This window comes from Ipomoea nil, unplaced genomic scaffold (assembly GCF_001879475.1).
Source record: "Ipomoea nil cultivar Tokyo-kokei standard unplaced genomic scaffold, Asagao_1.1 scaffold2036, whole genome shotgun sequence".
Lineage (NCBI taxonomy): Eukaryota > Viridiplantae > Streptophyta > Magnoliopsida > Solanales > Convolvulaceae > Ipomoea > Ipomoea nil.
In genome coordinates, this window is record NW_017618464.1 from 5,908,467 (window position 1) to 5,921,483 (window position 13,017).

The 13,017-nt window shown below is 34.0% G+C and overlaps 2 protein-coding genes across 3 annotated transcripts in view; both read left to right on the forward strand.

Moving 5' to 3' along the window:
- The first annotated feature begins 232 nt into the window (after positions 1-232).
- Positions 233-9,410, forward strand: LOC109147789 (protein PELOTA 1). Of its 2 annotated transcripts, none has more exons than XM_019295447.1 (17): positions 233-251; positions 3,288-3,393; positions 3,505-3,587; positions 3,757-3,832; positions 4,041-4,115; positions 4,419-4,475; positions 4,545-4,590; positions 5,406-5,481; positions 5,788-5,863; positions 6,005-6,037; positions 6,149-6,217; positions 6,394-6,500; positions 6,959-7,031; positions 7,171-7,209; positions 7,310-7,404; positions 8,547-8,653; positions 8,967-9,410. In XM_019295447.1, exons 2-17 carry the CDS (start codon positions 3,343-3,345, stop codon positions 9,038-9,040), a joined length of 1,137 nt encoding a protein of 378 aa, XP_019150992.1. In that variant the 5' UTR covers positions 233-251; positions 3,288-3,342; the 3' UTR covers positions 9,041-9,410. The 2 variants fall into 2 exon arrangements, with proteins under 2 accessions (XP_019150992.1, XP_019150994.1); XM_019295449.1 differs by lacking the exon at positions 233-251 and adding an exon at positions 2,453-2,738 and having other exon boundaries at positions 3,321-3,393.
- A 1,196-nt stretch (positions 9,411-10,606) lies between these two features.
- LOC109147782 (disease resistance protein TAO1-like) overlaps positions 10,607-13,017 on the forward strand; it is a 74,695-nt gene continuing 72,284 nt past the window's right edge. Inside the window, exons 1-2 of the mRNA XM_019295441.1 lie at positions 10,607-11,146; positions 11,283-12,186. Of these exons, the coding sequence (XP_019150986.1) occupies positions 10,632-11,146; positions 11,283-12,186 (1,419 nt within the window). The 5' untranslated portion in view covers positions 10,607-10,631. The remainder of the gene's footprint in view (positions 11,147-11,282; positions 12,187-13,017) is intronic.

Sequence of the window (13,017 nt, forward strand, 5' to 3'; positions counted from 1 at the left end):
ACTAATATATATATATATATATATATATATATATATATATATATATATATAATATAAAACTAAAAAAAAAAAAGGCGGGCTGGCGGGCTAGCCCGCCCCGCCAAGCCCGCGGGTTAGGCGGGGCGGGCAAAAAAGTCTTTTTTTAAAACGGACTTCAAAAACATGAGCCCAACCCGCCTTTTTGGCGGGCGGGACTGGAAAGCCCGGCGGGCTAAACCCATTTTGACGGCTCTAACTGTGGGCGCAATCTTGAAGAGAATAGGGATGACAATTCATCCGCCTCCGACGAAAAAAATCGATCTTTGCACCCAAATTGGGAAATTTCTTCGAGGAATGGGTGCCGGCATCCCCGCCCCGACCCCGTATAATATTATATATTACATTATAATATTATATAATATATAAATAATATATATATATATATATAAATCTAAAACTTAAAAATCTATATATAATTAAAAGAAAAATCATCCTTCTGTATTATGGTAGACTATGAAGTCATTAGCTATTAATTTGAGTAACTATTTACTTAAATTCAAACAATAATAACATCAAAACAAATAAATAATCCAAATTATATATTCATTACACTATATAATATTTGATATTTTAATTTAAATAATTATATATTGATCTAAATATTTTTAATATCTACTATCTACTATACTAATAAGAGCCCAATAGAGTTAGGCCTATAATGGGTAGAAAAAATGGCGGTCAAATTTTTTAATAAATGAATGTCTCAGATTGATCAGATTTTAATTTTTCCTTAAGATTTACTAATTTATTTATCCTTAATCTACTATATATATATACTAATAAGAGCCCAAGAGAGTTAGGCCTATATAATGGGTACAAAAAATGGCGGTCAAATTTTTTAATCAAATGAATGACTCAGATTGATCAGATTTTAATTTTTCCTTAAGATTTACTAATTTATCTTTAATGAATATGATTATCCGTTAACTTTTCCGTTAAATATTATCTTTTCCGTTACTTTATGTTAGTTCACCGTTAACTTACTCATTGATTTCAATAAGAAAGCTCTTAGGTTCGAACCTTATCCTAATCAAAGTTAGCATAATTAGTACTCTATTTTAGTCTTATTAAATTAAATAATAATTTAGTAGCTACAACAAAAAATAATACATATGCATTTCTTTAATTTAGAATTATGTGTCTACAATGTCGTTATTAAAAAAAAATTATTCATTATCAATAAATTAAATAAGAGAAATAATTTCATTAGTTATATTGTCTTTATTTTTCTCCAATAAAAAATTCTTTACATTCAAATTCATCAATTGATTATATTCCCTACAATGTCTTTACTAAAAAAAAATTATTCATTATCAATACATTAATTAAGAGACATAATTTTATTAGTTCTATTGTCTTTATATTTCTCGAAGTAAAAATTCTTTACATTCAAATTTCAAATTCATCAATTGATTATATTCACTACATAGTCTATTATTTTTTGTGCATTATTTTTTAATTAAATATCAAAGTTATAATACAAAATAATGCTATATAGTTGTTTACCAAGTATTTTATTAATACCATGAAAAAATTTTAAAAATATAATTAATAAAGCCAATCATATTAACTATCTGAGGGATTTGTTGACAAAGAGAGTATTCAAATCACACAACAAATTGAAGTGAGAATTACCTCGCAATGTCCTTGTTTGACAATCACCAGTTAGCGGTTAACGTTAGCGGATTATATTAGCGAATTTGACCAGCGAATTATATCAACGGTTGATAAAATGATATTTGAAAAAAATAGCTGTTGTTTATGTTAACATGTAAAATGACCTAAGGGTATACCTATATTTAATAATAATAATAATAATAATAATAATAATAATAATAATAACAATAATAATAATAGTTTTTAAAAAAATAAAAAAATATATAATTAAGCCAATCATATTAACTACTTGAGGGATTTATTTACAAAAAGAGTATTCAAATCACACAACAAATTGAAGTAGGAAACTACCTCGCAATGTCCTTGTTTGGCAATCAGCAGTTAACTTTTCAATATTAGTATATATTTAATATTTTATGCCCTAATTTTAATTTACTTTCCCTTATGTCCCGTATTTGGTTTCAACCATACCTATACAATTATTTTATTGACAATTATAATCAATCTGGACTATATTATCTTGCATTTGTAAACTTAGAATTGCCTATTTAAATACGTAAGTTTAATATTCAATTATCTATGCACGAACAATACCAATATAATCTTGCCTTGATATACTTTAAAGTACTTATATAACAAAAAAAACATTGGGCATTATCCTAATCGCGCAATGCGCCTAAAAAACTAGTATTACAACAAATCCAATCCCAGTGGGGAAAATACTAGTATTACAACAAATCCAATCCCAGTGGGGAAAATACTAGTAAAATATTAAAAACCCCTGCAGCTTAGCGAATAGCGATTCACCCAGCCCCATCTGACTATTTGTCTATCTCTCATTCTCTCCCGTGTCTCAGCCTCCCAGCCTCACGAGTCACGCCGTCGTCCACTCACCGTCCGGCCATCCCAGACTCCCTCATCGTCAGTCCGTCACCATCCCAGACTCCCAGTCTGTCTCTGCCGGCTGCGGCTCTGCCTCTCCGCCGTCTCTACCTCTCTGGTCGTCCCCATCTCTGCCTCTCTTGTCGGCTGCGACTCATCCCAGTCTGCTGTCACCGGCTGCTGCTCTGCGACTCTGCCAGGTAATTCCTCCATTCTCACTTTGGGCTGTTCTCAATCTTTGCTTCTTTTCTGTGTTGATTAATGCTAGCTTGGGTTGCTTTTAATTTTTACTTCTTTTCTATGTTGATTATTGCTAGTTGGGTAGTTTTCAGTGTTTACAATTGCAGCTTTGTGTTGATTGATGCTACTTTGGGTTGTTTTCAGTCTTTATTCAGATTGAGCTCTCCAAAGGTTTTGCCACTTCCATGTAGTTCAGCATTAATTTCGCTATTTTTCAACCCATTATATATTTTCACAATTTGAGTCTCTTTCAGAAAAAGCTGTGTGCTATTTTATTTCTTCTCTAAATTGATGCTTGGAAGCTTAAATTTTGTGGTAAGTCTATGATTGGTCATGTCCGGTTGAAGTTGTTCTGCTTGCTATATATAGGTTAACTAAAGGATGTGTATTTTGCTGGAATTTAGTTGGCATAGTACTTTTACACCTAATTATCTTGTTTATTAAAATTTTCGTATTTGGAATTGCAAACGGGGCTGGGATTCCCTGTCCCCGCCCCGTTGCCATCCCTAGAAGAGAAGCTAAAGAGAAATTTTATCAATCAGATATCCAGTAAAATCGTAAAACATGAAGATTGTTCGCAGAGACCTCATCCCCAAAGGCCCCGGCAGCGTCAAGGTAATCTCTCTGCTTGTGTGTAGAGCAAGGATTGTGTTTTCAGATTTCCATTTTTAATGTTTACGGATAACTTCATGTGAATTTGTGGCGGCGAATTGGACTGCAAAGCAGATGGTTGCTGAAGAAGCAGATGATTTGTGGATTGCCTATAATTTGATAGGCGAGGGTGACACTGTTTTAGCTTCTACTTTTAGGTAATTTTGTACTCTTCACCGTTAAGATCGACATTTTAATGCCAATTATACTCTTTTGTAATGCAAAAGATTTGCTATTGAGCTTGGTACCTTATTTTTCCGTTGAAAGATTATAAGCCTCTTGGCAATTGCAAGAATGCTCTTGACAATTGTTCATGATCTCTCGTAGGAAAGTTTTAAGGGAAGATGCCTCGGGAGGAAGAGAAGCAGAACGACTAAAATTAAAATTACAGATAAAAGTTGAGGTAAACCCTACTTTATGGCATATGCCAAGGTTAGCCAACTAATGCCCTTTGATAGTAAGGGTGTGTGACTGTGTGTTGGTGGTTTTTCCATTTCATTGCAACTAATTACTTACTTATGTGTAGATGGAGCTTTCTCCTAAAGGGTTCAAATTTGTTATATGAGTTCAGTTTTATGCCATATATCAATATTTGTAAAATATTTTTGAAGGCTGTGGAGTATGATAAAGAAGATTCTACCTTGCGTATACGTGGGAAGAACATCCTGGAGAATGAACATGTAAAGGTATTAGTATTACAATTCAAACCCTAAGTTAAGTTGTTGGGTGAACTATTTGTATTTGACGAGTTATTTCTTGCTTATATGAATTATTTGATTTGAGTTGTTCCCTACTCCCTATATCAGTGTGTTTTTAACTTCCCAATATAGGATCTTTATCTCTATAAGGTCCCAATTTTTTCCCCTTGAAGTTCTTGGTACCCTAATTGGAGATAAGCTCAGTATATCACAGGCACTTCTATAGTATAATGTACATTAATTGGTTTGAAGCTGCTATACAACTTCTGAATTACTTGATTTGTCTTGCAGATTGGTGCATTTCACACACTAGAAATTGAGCTTCACAGACCTTTCGTTTTGGGGAAGGTATATATCTTTACCTTTCTTCCCTTCTGTGATGTTTTTCAGTGCTAATATTCCTTATCCTTGTCTTAGGACGTTTGGGACTCACTTGCTTTGGAGGCTCTTCGTCAAGCTGCTGGTATGCCATTTTCTGTTGAATTAGGAAAATGACTCCTTTCATTATGTAACTTCTTTTTCTCCATAATTAGTTAGAGTTGTTGACATTTGGTAAATTCTATTTCTTACTTCCTTACTCCTACTTTGCCCCTGGGCCCTGGTACAAACCTTTTTACTTTTCTGAAATGCTTAGTTAATAAATAACTGGCTTGATACCAGCATCTATAGTTTTTTCTTTTTAGTTATTTAAGCTTTTCCTCATCTTCCTTGAAGTGGTATCCGGTATAAACTACAAACTGTTAATTTACATCAGTTGATTGTACCAAATTGTAATGTTATTTTGACAGTAAGAATCTTTTAGAAATGTTTGTCTTTAATTTCTATTGGAAGTTGGAACAAGAGAGAGAAATAACAATATATTACCTTTTAATCTTTTATTAAAGATTATCATGGTAAATGAAAAGTTAATGAAGAAAAAAAAAACCAACACCACCACCAAAACACACAGAGAGAGAGAGAGAGAGAGAGAGAGAGAGAGGTGTTATCTCTGAGATCTAAACATTTTGCTGCAGTGCCATGCTTTCACTTTTCAGGCCTGTGCTGTTTGCATTTTAGAATCCTATACTGCAGTAAACCTATACCCGTGGTCTTATACACTTTTAACCTATCTATCTATAAACATAAACATATGCATGCTTGCTACACGCGTTGATACTTTTATTATTTATTTTTAGGACTGTTCCTTATCACAAAATGCAACCGAAAAATAGGTTTTCTTCTCTTACCTTGATATTTAGTCACTTTTGTGATGGGTTCCTTTTCATGTGATGAGGGTAGATCCTGCTGCAAGTGCTGACCTGGCTGTGGTTTTGATGCAAGAGGGCTCGGCACAAATTTTTCTAATTGGTAAAAGGTAACATAACTTAATAAGATACTAAGTTTTCTAATACCCCATTAATAACAGTTAATTCCTGTTTCCTCACCATGTGGACATAAATTTTCATACATGGAGTGTATAGGACTACTTGGCCAATAAATTAGGTGTGCTCGACTATTAATATGCACCAAAAATCTTGAGAATCCTATGCACAAAATGTTTTTTTTTTTTTTTTTTTTTTTGATGGATTTGTTTGACTAGACATTTTGTAACAAAGTTATAATTCTCTGGCTTCTGGCCAATAGATTTTATATTTTAAATGTGTACAGTGCTTGTTTACAGTGTAACAATTTCTCGTTCTCGGATAGAGACTTCTATTCCTCGGAAGCATGGCCCTGCTATAGCTGGTTATGATAAAGTATGCATCTAAATTTTCTTCCCACTTCTTCATTTTTCTTTAATGCTGAGAATGGATTTATTTTATTTTATTTTATGCTTAAAATAGTTAACCATGGAATGAAGTGCTGTGCTCATTGATTATTTTTTATTGTCTTTGCAGGCTCTGACCAAGTTCTTCAATAATGTTGTAGATGTAAGTTGTTTTGAGGTGCTTCATATTGCTGCTTCTTTCCCCGTCAAAAGTTCAATTCCTCTCTAGATAACCTCATAATTTCCCCCCATTAATAATATCTCTATGTTTTAGGCTTTCCTTAAGCATATTGATTTCAACGTGATTCGTTGTGCTGTGATTGCAAGTCCAGGATTCACAAAGGTCCATCTTGGTTTCTCTAGTGATTACTTCTAGCTGATGCTATTCTGATGATCTTAATCTTTTTTCCATTACAGTTTTTATATGCAAATAAACATTTTAAGGAATTAATCAACTCATACTTAGTAAGTTATTTGTTACGGTTCAGTGCATAACTTTCTAAATACAAATAATTTCAGGATCAATTTCATCGTCACTTGCTGTTAGAAGCAGAGAGGAAGCAACTGAGACCTATAATAGAGAACAAATCACGGATAATTCTTGCACATACTACCTCGGGATATAAGTATGATCTCTTTTCCATTTTTATATTAGGAGATGTGTTACTTGTATCTCACTCACCAATAGTAATATTGCACGTGAATGTGCAAGTTGTTGATGGAGCAATTTTATTTCTTATAAAATGTTTTTGGTCATTTATGTATGCATTCATACTTGCATGGTATGGATATATAATACATCCACCTTGGCTCCATTAGAGTCGTAGAGAAGCATGTTGAATTATCTTAGATTCAGGCCTTTCCCTTCTCGCTAATTGTTGAAATATAGAAACTAAGAACTTAAGTTGTCACTTGTCAGTGAGGATACACATTTATTATTTCCCAATATGTATTATCCTCAATACTTTGTTAGTTTTTATCTTAGCAGTTCAAGCACTTTCTTTAGTCTAGCAGTTGTTTATATCTTAAAAAAAAATTTCATTCTGCAACAAAGCTTTAACATTAAAAAAATCTTGATTCACAGGCATAGTCTGAAAGAAGTTCTAGATGCCCCCAACGTAATGAATATGATTAAAGATACAAAAGCTGCAAAAGAGGTTATTTCTGCACCTCATTCACTTTGATATGAGATTTTCTTCATTTCTTTTTTGTTTAAATTTTATATTAAATCATGTTTGTTTTGAATTCTTATTTTGGACTAACTGAAACTGTCTTTCTTCTTCCTTTTTTACTTAGGTACAAGCCCTCAAGGATTTCTTCAACATGCTTTCAAATGTTAGGTTCCACCCTTGAGCTGTGTGGGTTTTAACTATTATTCAATTGATGTTTGTAACTTAAAAGTTTTTGATTTATTTATTATTATTGTGTACTCCAGGACCCTGATCGTGCATGCTATGGACCAAAACATGTGGAAGTTGCTCATGAGCGAATGGCTATCCAAACACTTCTCATCACAGATGAAGTCTTCAGGTTAGTTATTTAAGGGTTGACTTTTCGGTAACATGTTTTTCTTATGCAGCATGCCATCTGTAATGAGCTTTCTGTTGTTTTGTTAGAGAAAAGAACAGGGAGGTATTTTTTTTATTGATTGGAAACTGAAAAAAAGAAACGTCACAAGACTTTCCCCAACAAGAGTTTTAGGCTTTTGTCACTCCACTTAGAGCTTAAAGACTAAGGATAAAGGATTCAATGTCTCCTCTCATTTAGGTTCCAATATATAGTGCAAATAAATAAATAAATAAATAAATATAGAAAAGGAGATAATTGTGCCTCTGATTTATTCTTGTCTAATCCCTTAAGTTAAGCTCTCTCCCTAATCTGTGCATTCTGATTTTCCTGATTTCCATTCTTGCATTCATTCCTTTTATTGCGTGAGTAAATTACCCATTCCTTTTGGTGTGTATCATGTTTCTTGAGCACTTCACTATAGTTTCTTTGTATAAAGAATCGAGCTCTATTTACACATCTTAGAAGTAATAGGTGCACCTGGTTTGAATGTTTTTATAATCTTATCCATATGATTTTTATCCTTGAGTGTTAGATCATTCAATTTGTCTTTAGCTTTGCCCTTTCCTAAATTTATTTTACATATTTTATCTTTCTTAGCATTACAAGTTGTGAATCTTCATTTTGGAAACTCCAACTACTTGTCATTACCTAGATAGGAATCACTTGCCCTCTTTCAATAATTGAAATTTAAATGTGATTCATAGCAGACAAGGCCTGTACTTTTATTAAGACTCTTGATTTATACTAATTGAAATTCATGAATTGCCACAAGGATGTCTCACCCAATGGCCCAATTATTTATGAATCTTGAATTGATTGATACCATTTCTTTTTGACAAAAAGAATTCTGACAGACTTTGATCAATAGATAACTTTTCAAAATTAAAAATAAAAAAGATAGATGACTTCCCTGTGCCTCAACATGATTAACAAACCCATTTTGAACTTGGAAGCATCTAGTTTATTTTTAATGCCCTGCCGTAGTTTTATTAAATTTTTAAGGTATTACCCCAATCTAGTGTAAGTTTTGTTGACTCAATGATTGAAGTATTTCTAGGAATGCATTTCTTACTTAAGAAGGTACCAAATCATGTATTTACCAGGAACTCTGATGTAGCAACGAGACAAAAATATGCCTATTTGGTGAATGCGGTGAAGAGTTCGGGGGGAACGACACACATCTTCTCCTCTATGCATGTCTCTGGAGAACGTAAGTACATTAATTGATTTCACTCGTTTTCACTTTACTAGTTGAGCTTAATGCCTGATACCCTTCTCAGTTGTTTGTGTTAGTATGCATGAACCCAAAAAGCAAAACTTGATTATGGTAGCAGAATAGTAGGGGCTTGAAACGAGTTTGTTTTAACTACAAGCTAAATGAAGGGTTGGGAGGCGGTGGATGATGATATTAGTGCTTCTTTTTTCTCTGTGCACATTTTTTTTTTATACTCCATGTACATATATTTCCTTTCCACCCCCAACCTGTATTCATGCTTATTGACATATATGGATTTGAAATACAGAACTGACGATGATGAGTGGTATTGCTGCAATCCTTCGGTTTCCATTGCCCGACCTAGATGACATAGAAATGTGATGGAATGGAGGAAGGAGTGCTTAATCACATTATTCTGTCTCCATTACATTGATGTGAGATTCCTCAAAGAGAGCTTAGTAGGTGATGGTTGAATACATATACTTCCCATTCGCCTTATATTACAAAATGGATTACTTGTATTGTACTCTATGTATATAGTCTTCACAAGAACAGAGCTATCTTCTTCAATTCATAAGCAAATGGGATTTGGGTATTTGATATACCGCGTCATTTGGCATCTCAGATCACTCAAATGGAATAATATTTCTGTCACATTTTTTAAAAGTTTAGTGTAGGTGAAGACACCATCACATTTTGTAGATGTGCTTTTAGTTTGAATAAAAGTATTTTTTGTACAAGTAGATGTGATTCATTTGTCTATGTATGCTTAGTTGTTTAGTACTTTGTATATATGAAGTAGGAGAGAAAAATCTTGTTAAAATCAAATGCTTACCTATGCGATACCCTACCATTTATCCAGTCATCTTTCTACTCTAAAAGGTTACAGTTTGATGGATTGCTAGAACCTTTAAGTGGTTCAAGAACTTTCACTTAGCGTAGCTTAGTTCAATGCAACTAATTGTCTCTTGCCAGAAAAGGTGCAGGTCATCTTTCAAATTTATGGAAACTCAATATGAACAAATGTCAGAGTGCTTGAAAACTTCAAATTTCACCTGGACTAGAAGAGTTCTACATAATGGGTTGTCTCTTACCTGAGATTGTCAGACCCTTCAAGTGCTTCAAGAACTTCCACCAAACTTATGCGAACTCAAGATAAACATTTGTCTTTTGGGAGGAAAAAAATAGGTCACTGTCAGGCACTTGACACGTCCAGCGGGCGCATGCCGTGCCCGCTTGGCGTAGGTGTGACAGCCATGCTTGGCTGAGACGCCCATCGGGCGCATGCTGCAGGCGCCCGCTGGGCGCAGGTGTGATTGCCACGCTTGGCTGTCACAACTGGAGAAACTTACTCTTCTAATAAAATCACTCACAATTTCATGAAATATCTTCGTCCTTGCTTTGGACCCTCCAAGATTTGCAAAGGATTTTTTCTTTGTTGTCATCCTCATAGTTGTCCTCAACACTTGTCCTCTTTCAATAATTGAAGCAGACAAGGGTTTACTTTTATTAAGACTTTGGATTTATACTAATAATTGAAATTTATGAATCGCCACAAAGACAATATGATGTCTCCTCAAATTATTTAATTTATGAATCTTGATTGATACCAATCATACCATTCCCTTTTGACAAATTAAAAAGAATTCTGCCAGACTTTGATCATATCAATAATTAAAAATAATTCTGCCAGAATTTGCTTTATCAAAAGACATTAAAGTTGGTCTTTCAATTGGGGCCCTTTCTTATGTGACACAAGCAGGTTCAGAGCAATTTACATATACACACAAACCAGTACCGGACATCTAGCTGCTGCTATAATATCCAACAAACTTGATACCAATTTCCAATATTTCTTACACTAAGCTAGATCAGATATGATGTGTATATAAATGCCACATGAAGTAGTAGTATCAGACGCACTACTAATCTTGCACTAAGCAACCTCTAATTCCTTGTTTTTACCATAACCATGGAATCCACTCCCCAAACTAATCAACTCATCCTTGCCTCTTCTTCCTCTTCACTTCCGCGCAAGAATTATGATGTCTTTTTGAGCTTTAGAGGTGAAGACACACGAAAATCCTTTACGGATCATCTCTTTGCCGCACTGTGCCGGGCTGGAGTTCACACTTTCAGAGATGCAGAAGAGCTCCGCAAAGGAGAGGACATCTCCACTGACCTCTTTACAGCTATTCAAGAATCGATGGTTTCTATCATCGTGTTCTCCAAAACTTATGCTTCCTCTCGCTGGTGTCTTGAGGAGGTTGTGAAGATAGTGGAATGTAAAGAAAAGGCAAAGCAGGTGGTTCTTCCAGTGTTCTATCATGTGGATCCTTCTGAGGTTCGCAATCAAACGGGTGAGTTTGGTGTTGCATTGGCTCTACATCAACAACGATTCGGGACAGAAAAAGTTAGCCAATGGAAAACAACATTAACTAAGGTTGCAAATTTTTCTGGATGGGACTTACGCAACATTGCTGACGGGTACCTCTGATTTCTCCCCTTTAAAAAAAATTACTGCATACATTTTGTTACTCTTTTCTTGTTTTCCTTGTCCTTTATTCCTCTCATTCACATGATTCTTTGGCCAGCCAATAATTTACTCAACTAAAATTTACAGGTATGAATCAACATTTATTGACAATATTGTAGAAAATGTTCTGCAAGTAGTGAACCCTACATACTTTGATGTTTCAAAATATCTAGTTGGAATTCATGCTCGTGTTAAAGATATACTTTCTTTATTAAAAAGTGAAGCAGATGGTGATGTTCGTATGATTGGGATTTATGGCATGGGCGGGGTGGGAAAAACAACCCTAGCAAAAGCTGTATTTAACCAAATTTATAGATCATTTGATGGTAGTTGCTTTCTTGGAGATGTTAGACAAGAATGTGTAGATAGAGGGCGTGTAGGATTACAACATTTACAAGAGAAGCTTCTTTGTGAAACTCTCAATGGAAAGATATTGAAAGTTAATCATGTTGATCAAGGAATTAGTTTGATCAAAGGAAGACTTGGACTGAAAAAGGTTCTCATTGTTGTTGATGATGTAGAGGATAAGAGTCAATTAGACGCATTGGTCGGAGAACGAGATTGGTTTGGTTCAGGTAGTAGACTTATTATCACAACTAGAAATGTTGATTTGTTAAATGGCCTTAGAAGAGATTGTGAGAAGTATAATGTTGAAGTCTTAAGTTGCGAGGAATCTTTGCAACTCTTTAGTTGGCATGCTTTTAAGAAGCCAAGTTCTGAGGAGGCTTTTATGGAACTATCAAACATGATAGTAAGTTATGTTGGTGGACTCCCTTTGGCACTTACCACTCTAGGCTCACATTTTGGGGCAAGATCATCAATTCAAGAATGGATAGATGACTTTGAGAAGTTAAAAAGGATTCCTCATGGACCTTATAGAAATATTTTGGAGACTCTCAAAATTAGTTATGATGCACTTGATGATGATACTCAAAGAATCTTCCTTGACATTGCTTGTTTTTTCACCTATTCAGATTTCTCAGAAGGAGATATTATTAAGATTTTGAATGGTTGTGGTTTCCATGCTCGAAGTGGAATTAGAACTTTAATTGATAGATGCTTGTTAGAAGAAAGTCTTAGTATGCATGATTTAGTTCGAGATATGGGAAGAGAAATTGTTCGCAAAGAATCTCCTATGCAACCTGAAAAAAGAAGCAGATTATTTTTAAATGATGAAGTTTCGGATGTTTTCATGAATAACAAGGTAAAATGTTTGTTTGTACTTGATTTACTTTATTGTTTTATTACATCACTTGCTTAGTTAATCACATTTTATACTTTTTCAATAATTTATTTATTTACCTATGATAATTTTCTTTTCCAGGACACTGAAGCAATTGAAACAATGATATTAAATTTGCCAATTGAAGGGCATTTGAGTACCAAGGTATTCCTAAAAATGAAGAAGCTAAGATTACTTAGAATCTTATCCACGAATGTCCAAGGATCTTTAAAATACTTATCTAACGAGCTTAGATTGCTTTATTGGCATAATTGCCATCTGAGACGCATATCATCTGATCTTTGTCTAGGGAAACTTGTTATTTTAGAAATAGAAGGCATCAATCTCGAAGAATTTCAACCCAAAATGCAGGTTTGATGTTTGTATGATATTTCTTTTGACATTATGGCCCTGTTTGGTAAAATGACTGTTAGCTGTTAGCTGATTGTGTTAATTAGAGGGTATAGTTGATAACATTAGCTGATTGTAGAAAAGTGTTTGGTAAATTAGCTGTTAGTTGATAGATGTTTGGTATAATTTCTTTTCTCAAAAAGCTATTAAAAAAGTTTGTTTGGAGTAACTTTTTGAATTTTAGCCTTT

Excerpts from the sequence above, each read along its gene's own strand:
- LOC109147789 (XM_019295447.1), top strand. The coding sequence starts at position 3,343 with ATGAAGATTGTTCGCAGAGACCTCATCCCCAAAGGCCCCGGCAGCGTC. Across the intron at positions 3,588-3,756 it reads GTTTTAGCTTCTACTTTTAG|GAAAGTTTTAAGGGAAGATG; the intron begins GTAATTTTGTAC and ends GATCTCTCGTAG. Across the intron at positions 4,116-4,418 it reads TGGAGAATGAACATGTAAAG|ATTGGTGCATTTCACACACT; the intron begins GTATTAGTATTA and ends TTTGTCTTGCAG.